Source organism: Takifugu rubripes, chromosome 17 (assembly GCF_901000725.2).
Source record: "Takifugu rubripes chromosome 17, fTakRub1.2, whole genome shotgun sequence".
NCBI classification, from domain to species: domain Eukaryota; kingdom Metazoa; phylum Chordata; class Actinopteri; order Tetraodontiformes; family Tetraodontidae; genus Takifugu; species Takifugu rubripes.
The window spans coordinates 8,519,181-8,532,607 of NC_042301.1; the positions used below are offsets into that span (position 1 = coordinate 8,519,181).

At 48.7% G+C, this 13,427-nt stretch overlaps 1 protein-coding gene across 5 annotated transcripts in view; it reads right to left on the bottom strand.

The window, feature by feature from the left end:
- The window catches only part of LOC101067271 (spectrin beta chain, non-erythrocytic 1), a 30,909-nt gene that overhangs the window by 1,172 nt on the left and 16,310 nt on the right, over positions 1-13,427 (bottom strand). For all 5 annotated transcript variants that reach the window (XM_011612693.2, XM_011612695.2, XM_029850730.1 and 2 more), the window contains 27 exons: positions 12,916-13,028; positions 12,650-12,837; positions 12,444-12,561; positions 12,074-12,232; positions 11,665-11,967; positions 11,432-11,585; positions 10,478-11,342; positions 10,271-10,408; positions 9,015-9,771; positions 8,721-8,923; positions 8,538-8,628; positions 8,317-8,463; positions 4,479-4,742; positions 4,170-4,394; positions 3,614-3,703; positions 3,259-3,537; positions 3,049-3,179; positions 2,772-2,976; positions 2,127-2,501; positions 1,806-2,050; positions 1,597-1,735; positions 1,410-1,494; positions 1,105-1,301; positions 864-973; positions 712-760; positions 325-548; positions 72-245 (listed from right to left, as the gene is read on the bottom strand). In XM_011612693.2, the coding sequence (XP_011610995.2) occupies positions 72-245; positions 325-548; positions 712-760; positions 864-973; positions 1,105-1,301; positions 1,410-1,494; positions 1,597-1,735; positions 1,806-2,050; positions 2,127-2,501; positions 2,772-2,976; positions 3,049-3,179; positions 3,259-3,537; positions 3,614-3,703; positions 4,170-4,394; positions 4,479-4,742; positions 8,317-8,463; positions 8,538-8,628; positions 8,721-8,923; positions 9,015-9,771; positions 10,271-10,408; positions 10,478-11,342; positions 11,432-11,585; positions 11,665-11,967; positions 12,074-12,232; positions 12,444-12,561; positions 12,650-12,837; positions 12,916-13,028 (6,028 nt within the window). The remainder of the gene's footprint in view (positions 1-71; positions 246-324; positions 549-711; positions 761-863; positions 974-1,104; positions 1,302-1,409; positions 1,495-1,596; positions 1,736-1,805; positions 2,051-2,126; positions 2,502-2,771; positions 2,977-3,048; positions 3,180-3,258; positions 3,538-3,613; positions 3,704-4,169; positions 4,395-4,478; positions 4,743-8,316; positions 8,464-8,537; positions 8,629-8,720; positions 8,924-9,014; positions 9,772-10,270; positions 10,409-10,477; positions 11,343-11,431; positions 11,586-11,664; positions 11,968-12,073; positions 12,233-12,443; positions 12,562-12,649; positions 12,838-12,915; positions 13,029-13,427) is intronic.

Consider the following 13,427-nt stretch of genomic DNA (forward strand, 5'->3'; position numbering starts at 1 on the left):
AGAGACGAGGACAACAAACACGTTACCATGGCGACCACATTACCTCCAGGCTGGGCACGTGATGGTCTCACCTAAGTTTAAAGACGTGTTTTTTCTTCTTGTAGTCCGATGCTATGTCACAGGTCGCCTCCTTTAGGCTGACAGGGACTTCATTGTGGTACGAGACCCCCTGAGCCGCCGCCTTGCTGTCTTTGTAGAAGCCCATCTCGCCATTGGTGATGACACAATACACATTGTGCCAAGATCTACCAATCACAGCGCAGCAAGGTCACGATTATACAGTAGTTGATGGAAGGGGATCCACTGCTTTTTTCAGTATCTCACCTGTTGGAAGCCTTTTTATTATGCCCCTCCCACTCATGTTTGCGGTGCAGAAGTCCTTCCAACTGAGAGGGTCCGATCAGGTCCTGGTTCTTAGAGGGCAGTGTAGATGACTGGCTCGTCTTCTTCTTCCTGCCTGTGGTCGGCGATGCACCAGGACTTGGCTCCTTAGAGCTGCGTTCAGCAACGCCATTTATCACATCCACGGAGTCGACGCCATCCTGGGTCTGAACAGGAAGACGGAACCACTTCAGTGACCTGGATATTTGCTTATTGAGCTCATCCTGTCTGAAAGTCTGAATCAGGATATCAGGTCGATCCAAACAAGTCAGAGTAAGACGCCGAGAGGATGTTAGCTTTGTTAACAAAAACAGTAGCTGAGGTACCGACCAGAGGGAAGTCCTGGTCCGATGGGAGCCCGTTGAGAGAGGCCGGAACACTGTGGGGACAAAAGCACCTGAATCAGGTAGAAAATACAGGTCTATGTCGCTCTCACTCACACACACTCACTCACACTCACGCACGCACACACACACACACACCTTTGCTTCTGAAACTCTGCCTCCTGTGGAGTAACTGACAACTCTGGAGGTGGGGGCTTCCTCTTCCTCTCCTCCTCCTCCTGCTGTCTCCTCACCTCCAACAGTTCCATCTGGAGACCAGATGATGAGCAGCTGTGATTGGCTGATTACTGCTGGAAGCCACCACCGATGTTCTCTTACCACCCACGTTTTGTTACAAGTACTGATTTAACACAGGTGTTGTTTGTCCCTCTGTGCTTACCGTAGTCAGCCTCTCTAGGGCAGAGAAACGTTCCTCCCAAGTGGCAGCAGACTTCTCAAAGGCTTCGTGCCGTTTAATGAGCTTTTCCACCTCATCCACGCTCTGCCCCATCTCCCGGCTGGCCAGGTAAGGCTCTTGCCCCAGGAGCCAGGCCTCGGCCACGCCAGCATCACGGGAGAACTGGTGCACCTCAAGAACTGAGGAGGGGGAAACATTGAGACCACTGTCAGCCTTTAGCAGTTCCCAGTCTGGGGCTGGTCCCAGCCCCAGATTGAAATCTGAAACAGGCTGTAAGCAGATCTTACTGAGTCGTAGCCACTCCCACCGATCCTCCCACTTGTCAATCATCTCTTTCCTCTTATCTGTCAGTTGCAGCAGCTTCTCTTTAATCTGAACAAGAAGCACAAAAACAGTAATTAACGAGTAATCACATCCAGTCAGGCTGTGGAAGGATTTGCTGAGCAGCAATAAAAACGGATGGACCCTCCTCACCTCCTCAGCCGCGTAGTGCTTCCTGGCCAGCAGAGTTTTGCCCAGCTCGATGCAGGAAGTGAAGATGTCGTTTCGTGCATCTATCTCAGCCTTGATACCCTGGTGGTTGTTCATCAGGAGCTCAACTGAAGACACATCTCTGAACACACACACACAGTTACAGATGTATTCAGCTGCCACAACAGCCAGCAAGGGGCAGCAGACTCTACCTGGGAACCTCTTGAGCCTCTATGAGACGGATCACATCCTCCATCCACAGCATGAGGTCCCTCACCATGCTGAAGAACCTGAACTTGTCACCAGTGTCGAGAAGGCGGAGTCTGCGCTCGTCACAGGCCTCCAGCAGACTCCTCCAGGCTTCCAGTACCTCGCTCTCTCTGCGCTGAATGTCATCTGCTTTGTCTCCAGCATATGCTGACTGAAGGCGGACCGCATCCTCCTGCAGCTGTCTCACCTACACACACCATCACAGCTCAGTCCAAACGTTCCCCTCATTCCACACAATCCTCACACTTGTTCCAAAAGCTGACCTGTGTTCCCAGAGCCTGGATGTCATGTTCGAAGGTGGTGTGCATCCTCTGAAGAGTCTCCACTGTGTTTTGATCACGACCGTCCTCCTCTGGCAGCTTTTTCTGCTTGTCCACGATACGTCCCAGAATTTCCTTGGCGTCGTGGTAAAACTTGTGAAGCTCAAAGGAAGCAGCGAGGATCTGTGTCCTGGTGTCAATGAGCTCCAGCAGGTCCGCCCACGCCTCGTTTAGCCCGTCCTTCCACTCCGCAACCGTCGCCGCATCACCATGACCACTGTTAATTAGCTCATCTGCAAGACGGTTGACGGTGTCCACACGCTCCTGACCGATGTTCCCGGTGTCACGGGCGAACTCCCGGAAACGTTCCTGCAACATCTGAGCAGAGATGAAAGCATAAAGCCGCAATACTGTCAAAGTACTAATAAAGTCCATTATCATCTACTCATCATGGCCTGAGTAGAAACAGCAGTAACAGTCATAGTAACAGCAGTAGTAACAATGACAGTCACAGTAGTAACAGTAGTAGTCACTGTAGTAACAGTAGCAACAGTGGCAGCCACAGTAGTAACAGAAGCGTTCACAGTTACAACAGAAGCAGTAGTCATAACACTAGCGGTAGTATTGGTATTTGTGGCTCTAATTTACCGTCACGTGTTCATAGTCCTGTCCAAGCTCATGTGATCCAGCCACCACCTCCCGCTCAGCAATCCACTGCTCCAGGTCGTCTACCTCTCGGTTTAGCTGGAAGAGGCGGAGCCTCTCATCTAGTTTTCCCCGCCTCTCTTCCGATAGGTCCTTCAGGCCAGCATACAGTTTATCGACCTGTGATTGCCGCATGCTGATTCGCTCACTGCCGCACAGAAACAGACACAATTACCACGGTGATGACAGCCAGCCTATCCAGGTCCTGCTGAGCATTTACCTCTCAGGATGTCCCTCAGCCACCAGGCCTCTGCTGGTCTTGGACAGCTGGTGAACTGTCTCAGCATAGTCCTCCACGGCCTGTTCCACAACCTGATGCTTTTTCTGCATGGTGACGGCGCTCTGCTCATCCTGATCAACACCGTATTCTGAGGTCAGTTGTCACCAAGAGGAAGGTTTATAGACATGTTGTTGGACATGAGCTTCTCACCTTAGCTTTCTCCTCTGACATCATGTACAGCTCCTGCTCACTCATCCAGGCCTCAGCTTCTGCTGCATCAAAGTAGTACTGCTGGGCATTGTGTGCCTCCTGCAGGCGACTATGGCGGAGCTCTACCTCCTTTCTCAACTGACTCCAGAGCTCCTGCAGTTCCATCAGGCGCTGCTGGATTCCACTGGTGCCCGAGGCCTCATCCTGCAGAAGGCTGTGGCTACGCTCCATAATGTCATCAGTGCGAGGCTGATGACCCTGGATCTCCTTCTGCAGAGTCTGAAAGAAAAAAAGACAAACTGGTTCTTGATTACCAATTATCAGCCTGATCAGGTGATCACCGCTGAACTCTCACCTGGTTCTTTTTGATGAGGAGCTGGACTGTCTGTAGATTGTATCCATGTTCAGTAGAAGTTGCGATTGCCATTCTTTCCTGAACCCACAGCTGGAAAACAAAGAGCTATCAGCTAATGTTTGTGACATCACAAATGCTCTGATGGTGGGATGACATGATTTTGCCCCCAGTCTTCCAGAGCTTAAGCATAGAGGTAGAGCTTCTGAGGCGAGAGATTTAACCTAGCATGAAAAAAGTTGTAGCTCATGGTAAGGAACTTCTCCAACTTCCAGTACCATATTGAGTATATTATATTTTCCCATCGGGGGGGGGGCACTTTTCTGATGTACACGTGTACTGGAGTTTGGCTGTCTCCATATTGCGCAATATAAACTTACTTCCCGATTGGTGTTTTGTGGCTTTTCATTTAAAAACGTATCCTGAGTGCTTTTTGGACAAAATCTTCCACGACACTCGCAAATAGGCCATAAACAGGAAAACAACCACATGTCAAAGGCATCATGATCACATCATCATCAGCGAAATCATCCGAGGCCACCTCTGCCGGCGTACTCACAATCTCATCCTCAACGTCACGATTAAACTGGTGAACTTCTCTGGATGCCAACAGCAGGTTCCTCCGCCGTTGCAGTGGCTCCAACAGCTCCTGAAACTTCTTCTCCAGCAGCTGCCGCCGTCCATCCACCTCGTCGGTGTCCTTCACCTCCTGACTGAGTGCCTTTACCTGGCTCTGCAGCTCCACCACCTCCCGCTGACGCACCTCCACCTGGTTCTCCAACATCTGTAGCAAATATAAACACAGTAAGTTCCACCAATGCCAGCCGACAGATGCGTTAGAGGACTAAAGTGCTCCAGGCTCACATACCTGCTGCTTCTTGAGCAGAATACTGACAGACGTCAGGTCTTTACCGTAGTCGTCAGACTGGATCTGACCCTCCAGGCCACCCATCCACTTGTCCAGATCAGCACAGCTCTGTGTGAACAGCTCTGCTTTGTTGGCATCGAACAGGCACTGAGCTTTGGTCTGAGTGGTGGACTCCAGCTCCTCCCACATCGTCTGCAGCACCATCATCTTCTGCTTCACCACTTTTTCTGTCTCTGGTTTCTCAGATACCAGCAACATGCCATTCTGCAGTGTGACAAAAGCCATTGGAGCTTCACCTAACTGAAGATGTTGGACAGAACAGCCTGGGCTCAGAGCTACAGTGATGGACTGATGAGACATGCAGGACATAAACAAGGTCCAGAGGACTTTTTAAAGACCTTTGAGACAATGAGATTATCTCTGCTAATTAAAGAGCCTTTTAGTGTCAAAAGACAACTACGGTAAAAGATTTAAACTCAGAGTTGCTGAGGACAATTCTTGTCTTCTAAATGTGCATGAATTTGTCAATATTTCCTTCCAGAAGAGAAACCTAAACAGTGAAACCAGCTAGATTTGACATGTGCGAGCCAAAGACTATTCCACTTCAGTCACCTTGTACATGCTTCCCTTAGGGAACATTATTCTGCAGCATGGGATAAATTTTCATTGTTATGCTGATGACACTCAGCTTTATTTATCCATGAAACCAGAGGAGACAGAGAAGTTAGTGAAGCTCCAGACCTGTCTTAAAGACAAAGTCCTGGATGTCTTCAAATTTCCTCCTCCTTAACCCAGGAAAAACTGAGGTCATGGTGTTTGGTCCTGAACCTCTCAGGGATAGATTAGATCACATGATCACTCTAGATGGTATCTCATTAAAAATCTAGTCTATCTGTGAGGAATCTAGGAGTAACTTTTGAACAAAATCTGTCCTTCAACTCACACATTAAATTAGTCTCTAGAATGCCTTTTTTCACCTGAGGAACATCACAAAGATTAGGAAGCTACTGACGCGGCATGATGCTGAAAAGTTAGTCTATGCATTTGTTACTTTCAGGCTGGACTATTGTAATTCTTTATTATCAGGGTGTCCAAACAACTCTTTAAGAAGCCTCCAGGTGATCCAAAATGCTGCAGCCAGAGTTCTGACAGGTATTGACAAAAGAGATCACATAACTCCTGTAATGGCGTTGCTTCATTGGCTGGCCGTTAAATTTAGAATAATTTTTAAAACCCTTCTTTTGACCTACAAGGTCCTCAGAGGCCTAGCTCCATCCTACCTGGAGGAGCTAGTGATACCTTATCAGCCCAATAGACTGCTCCGCTCTCAGAATGCTGGTCTACTTGTGGTTCCCAGAGTTTCTAGGAGTAGAATGGGGTGCCGAGCATTTAGCTACCAGGCCCCCCTGCTATGGAACCAGCTCCCTGTCCAGGTACAGGAGGCTGACTCCATCTCTACTTTTAAGATCAGACTTAAAACCTACCTCTTTGAAAAAGCTTAATGTTACTAATTCTGTAGTTCCAGTTACTATCATAGATAGACAAATTATCATACTTAGAGGGTCGTCTAATCATTAGGTCACATCTTAGCTATGCTGTTATAGGCCAAGGCTGCCGGGGTCCGGAAACACGATCACCTGACAGGCCTCTGTCACCCCACTGGGTCATGGTTTCCTCTCCTCTCCTCTACTTTCCTCCTCCTCATCAAGCAGACTAGTTATGCTGATTCCTGTGTCGTTTTTCTGCTCCCCCCCCCCCCTATTCATTTAAAGGTATTGCCGCCTTCGGAGCTGCATGACGACCTCCTGACCCGTTGTATAGTGTATTTTTGTGTGTGTTTCTGTGCTCTGTGCCATGCCTCTCCTATCCTCTCCCTCTCCCTCTCTCCTCTCCCTCTCCTCTCTCTTTACCCAGCCAGCCATCAGCAGGAGGGTCCCCCTACATGAGCCTGGTCCTGCTCAAGGTTTCTTCCTGTTAAAGGGGAGTTTTTCCTTGCCATTGTTGCTTGTCTGGGGTTAGGCCCTGGGATTCTGGAAAGTGCCTTGAAACAATTTTGATTGTATAAGACGCTATGTAAATAAAGATTGATTTGATTTGATTTGAGTCTGTAGGGGACTCTCGGAGGGTTGCTGGTTCAACCCCCGATCTGGGCTATACGTGAAAGTAGGAAGTCCCAGGACACCTTCAGAGCGCTGCCAAGGTACCATTGAGCAAGGCAACCAACCCCCAAATGCTCACATTGGGGCCTTGAGATGAGCTGGTACACCCTGCCTTCACCCAGGGCATGCTTCAACACACTCCACCTCCCCCCATGACCCACAAAGGGAGGAAAAAACCTCAAACAACATCTTTGCCACAAACATATAATTCAGGCCGGAAGAATGGTCCATCTTCACTGCGGGGGTCGGACCCCTTGGGGACGGCACAAATTTCAATCGTTGCATAATCATTGTGCAACAGTGACGTCACCCAGGGAATACCAACAGCAAAAGTCATAACAAAGAAACCAATGATGAGGACGGAGGTGAAGATGGATGAGCTGAGGTATGATATTCTAAGAGATGATATCCTGCAGTTCCCAGAGTTTCGCCCACATAACATTTTTATTGTTCTGATCGCTGCAAACTGTGTCTGTGAAGACAGCGCGTTAATAAATGGTAAACAGCACTATCGTGTTGTGATACTTGGAAGATACCAAAGCAGACAGACAAGTGCTGCGTTTCCCCTTTGTGTGATACTAGGCTAATGCTCCACTTCTGCTGAGTTACACCCTGCTCTAACTTTAGCCAATCAGTGCCCAGGAAACATCAAGCCCCACCCAGGAGTATTTCAGGGCCAAGCAAAGTACCTACCCTCGAGCCAGGACAGGGACTTATGCCCTGTAAATGTTCCTGTAAATGGAGTTTGGAGAAGGTTCCTGCAGTAGAGACACGCCTATTACATAATATGTGCAGCATTAACGGCCCCAAAAACAGATTTTAGTCTGCCTTGACAAAGATGGAACCAACCATGTTGTGAGAAACGGACACCAACCAACCATCTTAACTCTAAATCCCGTTTCTGTCGCTTCCTCTGTTGCTGGCAAGAGGAAGCGTCGGAATTGTACAAGAGCCTCTCAGTGATGATCACATGACCTGGGCAGGAAGCAACTGTGTTGCAAGCAGTGATGGAGGTTTTAGCTAACTTAGCAGGAAGCTCCGGACTTGTACAGAACAGTTGTCTCAGAAAGAACCACTTGAAGGGGTATTTAGCTGGTCAGAAGGGGTAGTTATCTGGTCAGAAGGTGTATTTAGCTGACAGAAGGAGTATTTAGCTGGTCAGAAGGGATAGTTAGCTGGAGCGAAGGGGTAGTTAGCTGGTGAGAAGGGGTAGATAGAGGGTCAGAAGAGTCAGGAGTGTTTAATTGCCGTGTCTCCACTTCGATGAGCACAAATAGGTCACATGGCAATTAACATCAATCAGTCATGGTAATTGAATCATAGCAACTGGACTGTTCATTAGTGGCCAATAACGAACCCCACTGTGCCAAGGGAAGTTTCGAAGACCCACATAATGAGGGGTGGAGCAACCAACAACCTGGTGACTGAAGCTCCAAATGTATTAATGGCTCCTGAAGAGTATAAATATCTGGAATTCCCCACAGACAGAACTGATGAAGCCTCTTTGATGAGAGGTGAAACATCTTCATGGAACTCAAACAGTCCAGTTGCTATGATTCAACTACCAGAATTAACTTGACCTGGATGGCTGAGAACCTTCACAGACATCAATCAATATTACTAACCTGGTCAACACATACAGGAAGTGTTTGATAGCATGTTTGTGGTTGTGATCTGACCTTCTGGATCTTCTGGAGCCATTCTTTGTTGGACTGCAGCTCAGCCATGAAGGCCTGGTGTTTCAGCCACTTGCTGTGCAGATTCCGGGCCTCGTCGTAGCTCATGTCCTGAGCGGAGAGCATCTTCTCATTGATCCACAGAGACAACTGGACACAAAGGCATGATTAGTTTTTCTCCTGACACCTGAAGTTTGCCTGCTGATGCTGGATTAGGAGCTGACCTCTTGGCAGTCTTGTAAAAACTTCTGCAGGTCTCTGTTGTCCTTCAGTCTCATCAGTAGCTCAACTGCAGCCTCTCGATTTCTCCTTTGTCTGAAACATAGAAGATGATTTTCAGAGCTGTCTCTGTCCTGCTCAGTCAGCAGGTCCAGGAGGCCCCTCGTTACCAAAGCTCAGTGACCTACCTGCCGTCAATGGAGGCCACTCTCTCCTGTATCCGATCAGCATTGATGTTGCCATCACTGGTGAGTCTTCTGCCGGCCTCCACTACGAAATTAATTTTATCTTCGTTGGCATCCATAGTGGTCATGAAGTCCTCATGTATCTTTATGGCAGCTTCTGCACCTTCTAAAGTTGTCGGCATTTCCGTATGAGCCAGGACGTATTCCTGCAGGGCAACAACACCATACAGGCACATGGTAAGCCAAACGTGTAGAGCAAGACCAAATGCCAACTCTGGGATACTCTGTGGAGCTTACCTGGTTGTTGAGGAAGGCCTCAGCTTGCTTAGTGTCCCTGAGGAACAGCTGGTATGCGTGAGACTGGGACAGCAAGTTCTGCCGGTTCTCCCACATCTTGTGCAGCTCGTTCCAGCCAGTATCGAGGGCCTGCAGCCGTTGTCTCAGGAACATGTACTGTGCATCTGTCTGGCCCTGAGTTACCATCTCTCCCATGTCCCGCATTTTCTGATAGTCCTCCTCATAGTTGTGGATCTCATTCTTGATTCCTTCATGCTGGGCCATTAGTTTCTCTGCCTCAGCCAGAGTATTGGGCATGTCCTCAGAGGCAATGGCTGTCTGAGTGCGCGAGAGCCACGACTGAAAGTCATCTAGCTCACGCAGAAACTGCTGCAGTTTTCTTGCCTCACCCAAAGACTCCTCGCGGTTCTTCAGGGTGTTCTTCATCTCATCCCAAACCGTGCTAATCTCCACAAGCTGCCCTGTGATGGCCTTGGCCTGGTCAGGATGCTGCTCTCCCAGTTGCTGAGCCTCACCTCGCAGATCTCTCAGTTTATCCTCGATGGCAGCCAGGTCCCGCTCCATTCCTGTTAGTTTGCGCTGCAGTGCCATTACTCCAGTGAGGTCATTGCCCAGCTCCTGGGTGGACTCAATGACCTTGGTCTTCTCTATGATCCAGGACTTGGTCTCATTGCACTCAAGGTGGTAGTTCTGAACTCCTAAAGCAGAATTCAGAGAATCCTTCTTCTGGTCCATTAGATCACGGAACTGGCTCCACCTGAAGATGAAAAGATAATCAATCAAGCTTTATTTGTAGAGCAGTTTAAACATCTATACCAGGAACCAAATAAACAAGAAATAAGTGAAGTAAGAACATAAAATGAAATCAAGCCAGATGATGATAAAGTGTCAGCATTTACTGTATTTAGAAGGGATAATTCTAGAGCTCAGATCCAAAGTGTTAACCAGTAGGAGCCCCATGAATGAAGCAGGACATGTGAACTTCTAATGGAACCTTCCCAAGGAAAGTGGAGATTGGCTCTAATAAATGAGACCAGTCTGTTTTTCCACCCAAGACTGAGCTGGGAGCCAGAGCGAAGGCTCCAGCATACATTTGGACCAGTTAAATGTTGAGCAGCAGAACTGGAGCTCATTGGAGGCTGGACAGAAAAGACTGACTCCTGAAAAGCCTTACAGAAGTGGAAGCAGGAGCTTAGACAGGCGTGAGCTGCCTTCTCCAGATGTTAGCAGGTTCTGACCCAAACATCTGCTTCTACCTGTTATTGAGTTTGTCCTGTTGTGTCCTGATGTCCTTTTCACTGGGGTGACCGTTGTGCATCAGCTGTCGAGCGATCTGGTTCACCACAGCAACCCGAGATGCCTGGTTGTTCATCTCCGGCTCCAGACTTTCAAACCTGTCACATTAAGAGTGCTGTTAAAGAGACTGAACATGTGACATCTTGACGTTCCTCCTGAAGTCCTACCTGTGCTGGACCACTTCCAGGTCTTCCAGTTTTTCAGGGATCTCCATGCTGTTTAGCCACTGCTCCTTCTCATCGATCCAGACCTCACACGCGTTGGCCTCACTGAACATTTTGTAGAGGGCCAGAGCATCCTGCAGTGCCTGCTTCCTCAGTTTCGTCAGTTCCGACACTTCCTTGTACCGCTCCTCAATGCCAACCAAACGAGCGTGCACGTCCTGGTCCTCCTCTCTTGGCAGGGAGGAAGCTTGCTCGTGGAGGGAGTCGATGACAGACCGGTAGCTGCTTACCTCGGCTGCAGCATCCTTGTGTTTTCTGACCAGAGCTTGTGTGGAGAACTCATCATGGCCCGTTTCCCCACTGGAAACGATTCGCAGAGCATCCAACATCCAGGTATCCACGTCATCTGCGTCAGCCTGGAACTGGTGCAGCACCAGAGCCTCCTCCAGACAGTTCTTCCTCACAGCTGCCAGGCGCTCCAGCGCTGCCCACTGTGCCTGCAGGTCATCCAAGCGATCCTGGATTTTGGTAGCAGCAAAGTGGTGGGCCTCCACCATAGCCCGACCCTCTGCCATGGTGTGCTGGAAATGGCCAGCACGGCCGCTCATCTCGTCCTCCAGAGCTCGCTGCTGACTGAGAAGGCGCAACGCCCCCGTCAGATCCTTGCCGCGCTCATCGGTGGACAAAATCTGCTCCTTCTCACGAATCCAGCCCTCTTCCTCAGCCATTTCCCAAAAGAACTTCCAAAGTCGTCGAGATTCTTCCAAGCGGGCACGGCGTTCCGCGGCCAGTTGGGTCAACTCCTGGTAGCTGAACTCCAGGTGGGAAACTCTGTCCTGGATGACCTGTGGGTCACAAGGCTTGTAGCCTGGAGAAGAGAAGCTGCCTTAGTTCGAAGACTGGATAGAAACCCGGATTACCTTCAGCTTCTGAACTAAGCCATCGGATGCTCCTCACCCTCGTTGGTGATTGCATACTTCTTGGCACTGGTGTTAACAACCTTCACCCTCTCAGCCTGGATGGAAATGTCAGCCTCCACAAGAGCATGTTTCTGCAGCAGGTCCTCCACACCCAACAGATGTTTCCCATAATCTTGAGACAGCAGCAACATCTGCAACAGGACAGCAAAGATGAAAAGTTTCACAGATCACTTCTTCAATATGGAAAAAGCTTTAAGAACCTCAACGCACCTTCATCTCATCCATCCAGTCCATTATGTAGAGCATCTCCTGGAAAACTCTCTGAAGGCCCAGGTTCATTTCCAGCCTTTGTCTCCGGGCCTTCAGCAGCTCCAGCAGATATTCCCACAGCCGGATGACATTGTCCTTTCTGGCAGTGATGCGTTTAATGTCATTATAGCTCTCAACCTCCAGCTCTTTCGCCACAGCAACAACAGCCTGGACCCGCTCCTCATACGCCGCAATGTCTGTCTCAATGGCCTCATGCTTCTTAGTAGCCGCCTCCACGGCCTGAAGGTCAAACCCAAAGTTGTCCTGAAGAAAAAGAGATGTCAGTCTCTCCATGAAACTAGCCGCAGGTGTGCTTGCAGGTTTGAGGTTTGGCCCGGTTCAGTAGAAGCTCACAGTTCCACCTCCTTACCTGTGAGACCAGTCTCTGGTTTTCACTGAGCCAGGTCTCTCTCATGGCAGCCTTGCGGTCAAAACGCCTGGCAAGTTGTTCCAGTTTCTCCTGACGAATAAGTTCTGTTCTCAGAGCCAGCTCCCTCTCGTGTTCTGCCTTCTCCAGTCGCTCCCAGGCCTTATGGACAACCAACAACATGGATTTAGCTGCTAAAGCAAATGTACATCTAGAAAGGTGGACCAGTGGCTTCTTCACAGAGAACAACTGTTTTTGGTTCACAACGTTTCCATGAGTGTTTAGACAGCTGCTTATAAATTAAATGTATTATTATTATTACTGTTATTAACATCAGCTAACAAGTTCACTAGCTAACGGCAGCAGATCAGACCTTGTTGATGTCTGAAATGAGTTTTCCCTCTCGGGGCATGTAGACCTTCTGGTTGTTAGCTCTCATCTTACTCTGAATGGTGAAGAGAAGAACCTCCAGGTTCCCCTTCTCTGTGAACCTGTAGAGAGGAAGTGAAACAACATGAATTAATGCGATTGGATTGAGAAGACCGGTAAGACTGATGAACTGAAGGAGGACATTCTGACTTTGGAGGTTTCTCCACAGTTCTGTAGGTGTTGAAGGCCTGAAGCTGCTGCTGGACTCCAATCAGAGAGTTGGCAAACTTGCGGTTGTTCAGGATGATGATGGTTTGTTCAATCCATTCTAGCAGGTCTGAAGCCAGACACTCGTACTTCTCAATCATCTTCTCAGCCTCGATGGCATGGTCCAAAACCTGGATGTATGGATGAGTTCAGCCAATGCAAATGGTCGATCAGTAAATGATTCCCCTGTGATTAGTGCAGTTCCTGACCTTGCCAATACGTTTGCCCTCCACTTTTAGCGCCTTCATTTTTGAGAAATAGTGATAGTAGGTGACCACGTAGGTGATGACCGACTTCTCGTCAGGATGATCCACGCTGATGTCTGACACACAAATGAGAAGCAGCAAATGGTTACCTTTGGAGAGAGGTGGACACCAAAGAAAAATGGACTTCTCCTGAAGATGATGACATAGAACAGAGGCTTTCGTAAATCCGATGAATTTTCTTAAGGATTTTAACCCTTTAAGCGCCGAAATCGCAAAATTGCGACAAGCAACATTGTTGAATAAAACGGACTGTATCTATAAATGTGGTGCCGAATCTCGTTACTAATTTTCACCAGAAGATGGCAGACATGTGTACCTGTAATATGAGCAGCATCTTTGGCCGTGGTTCTATTCAAAGATTTGGAGTAAAAAGAGTAAATAACCCTCAAGCGCAGAGACATGGCGGCGAAGCAGTGGTAGTAGTGCTGAGCATAGCAAGAGCAAAATGGAGCGAA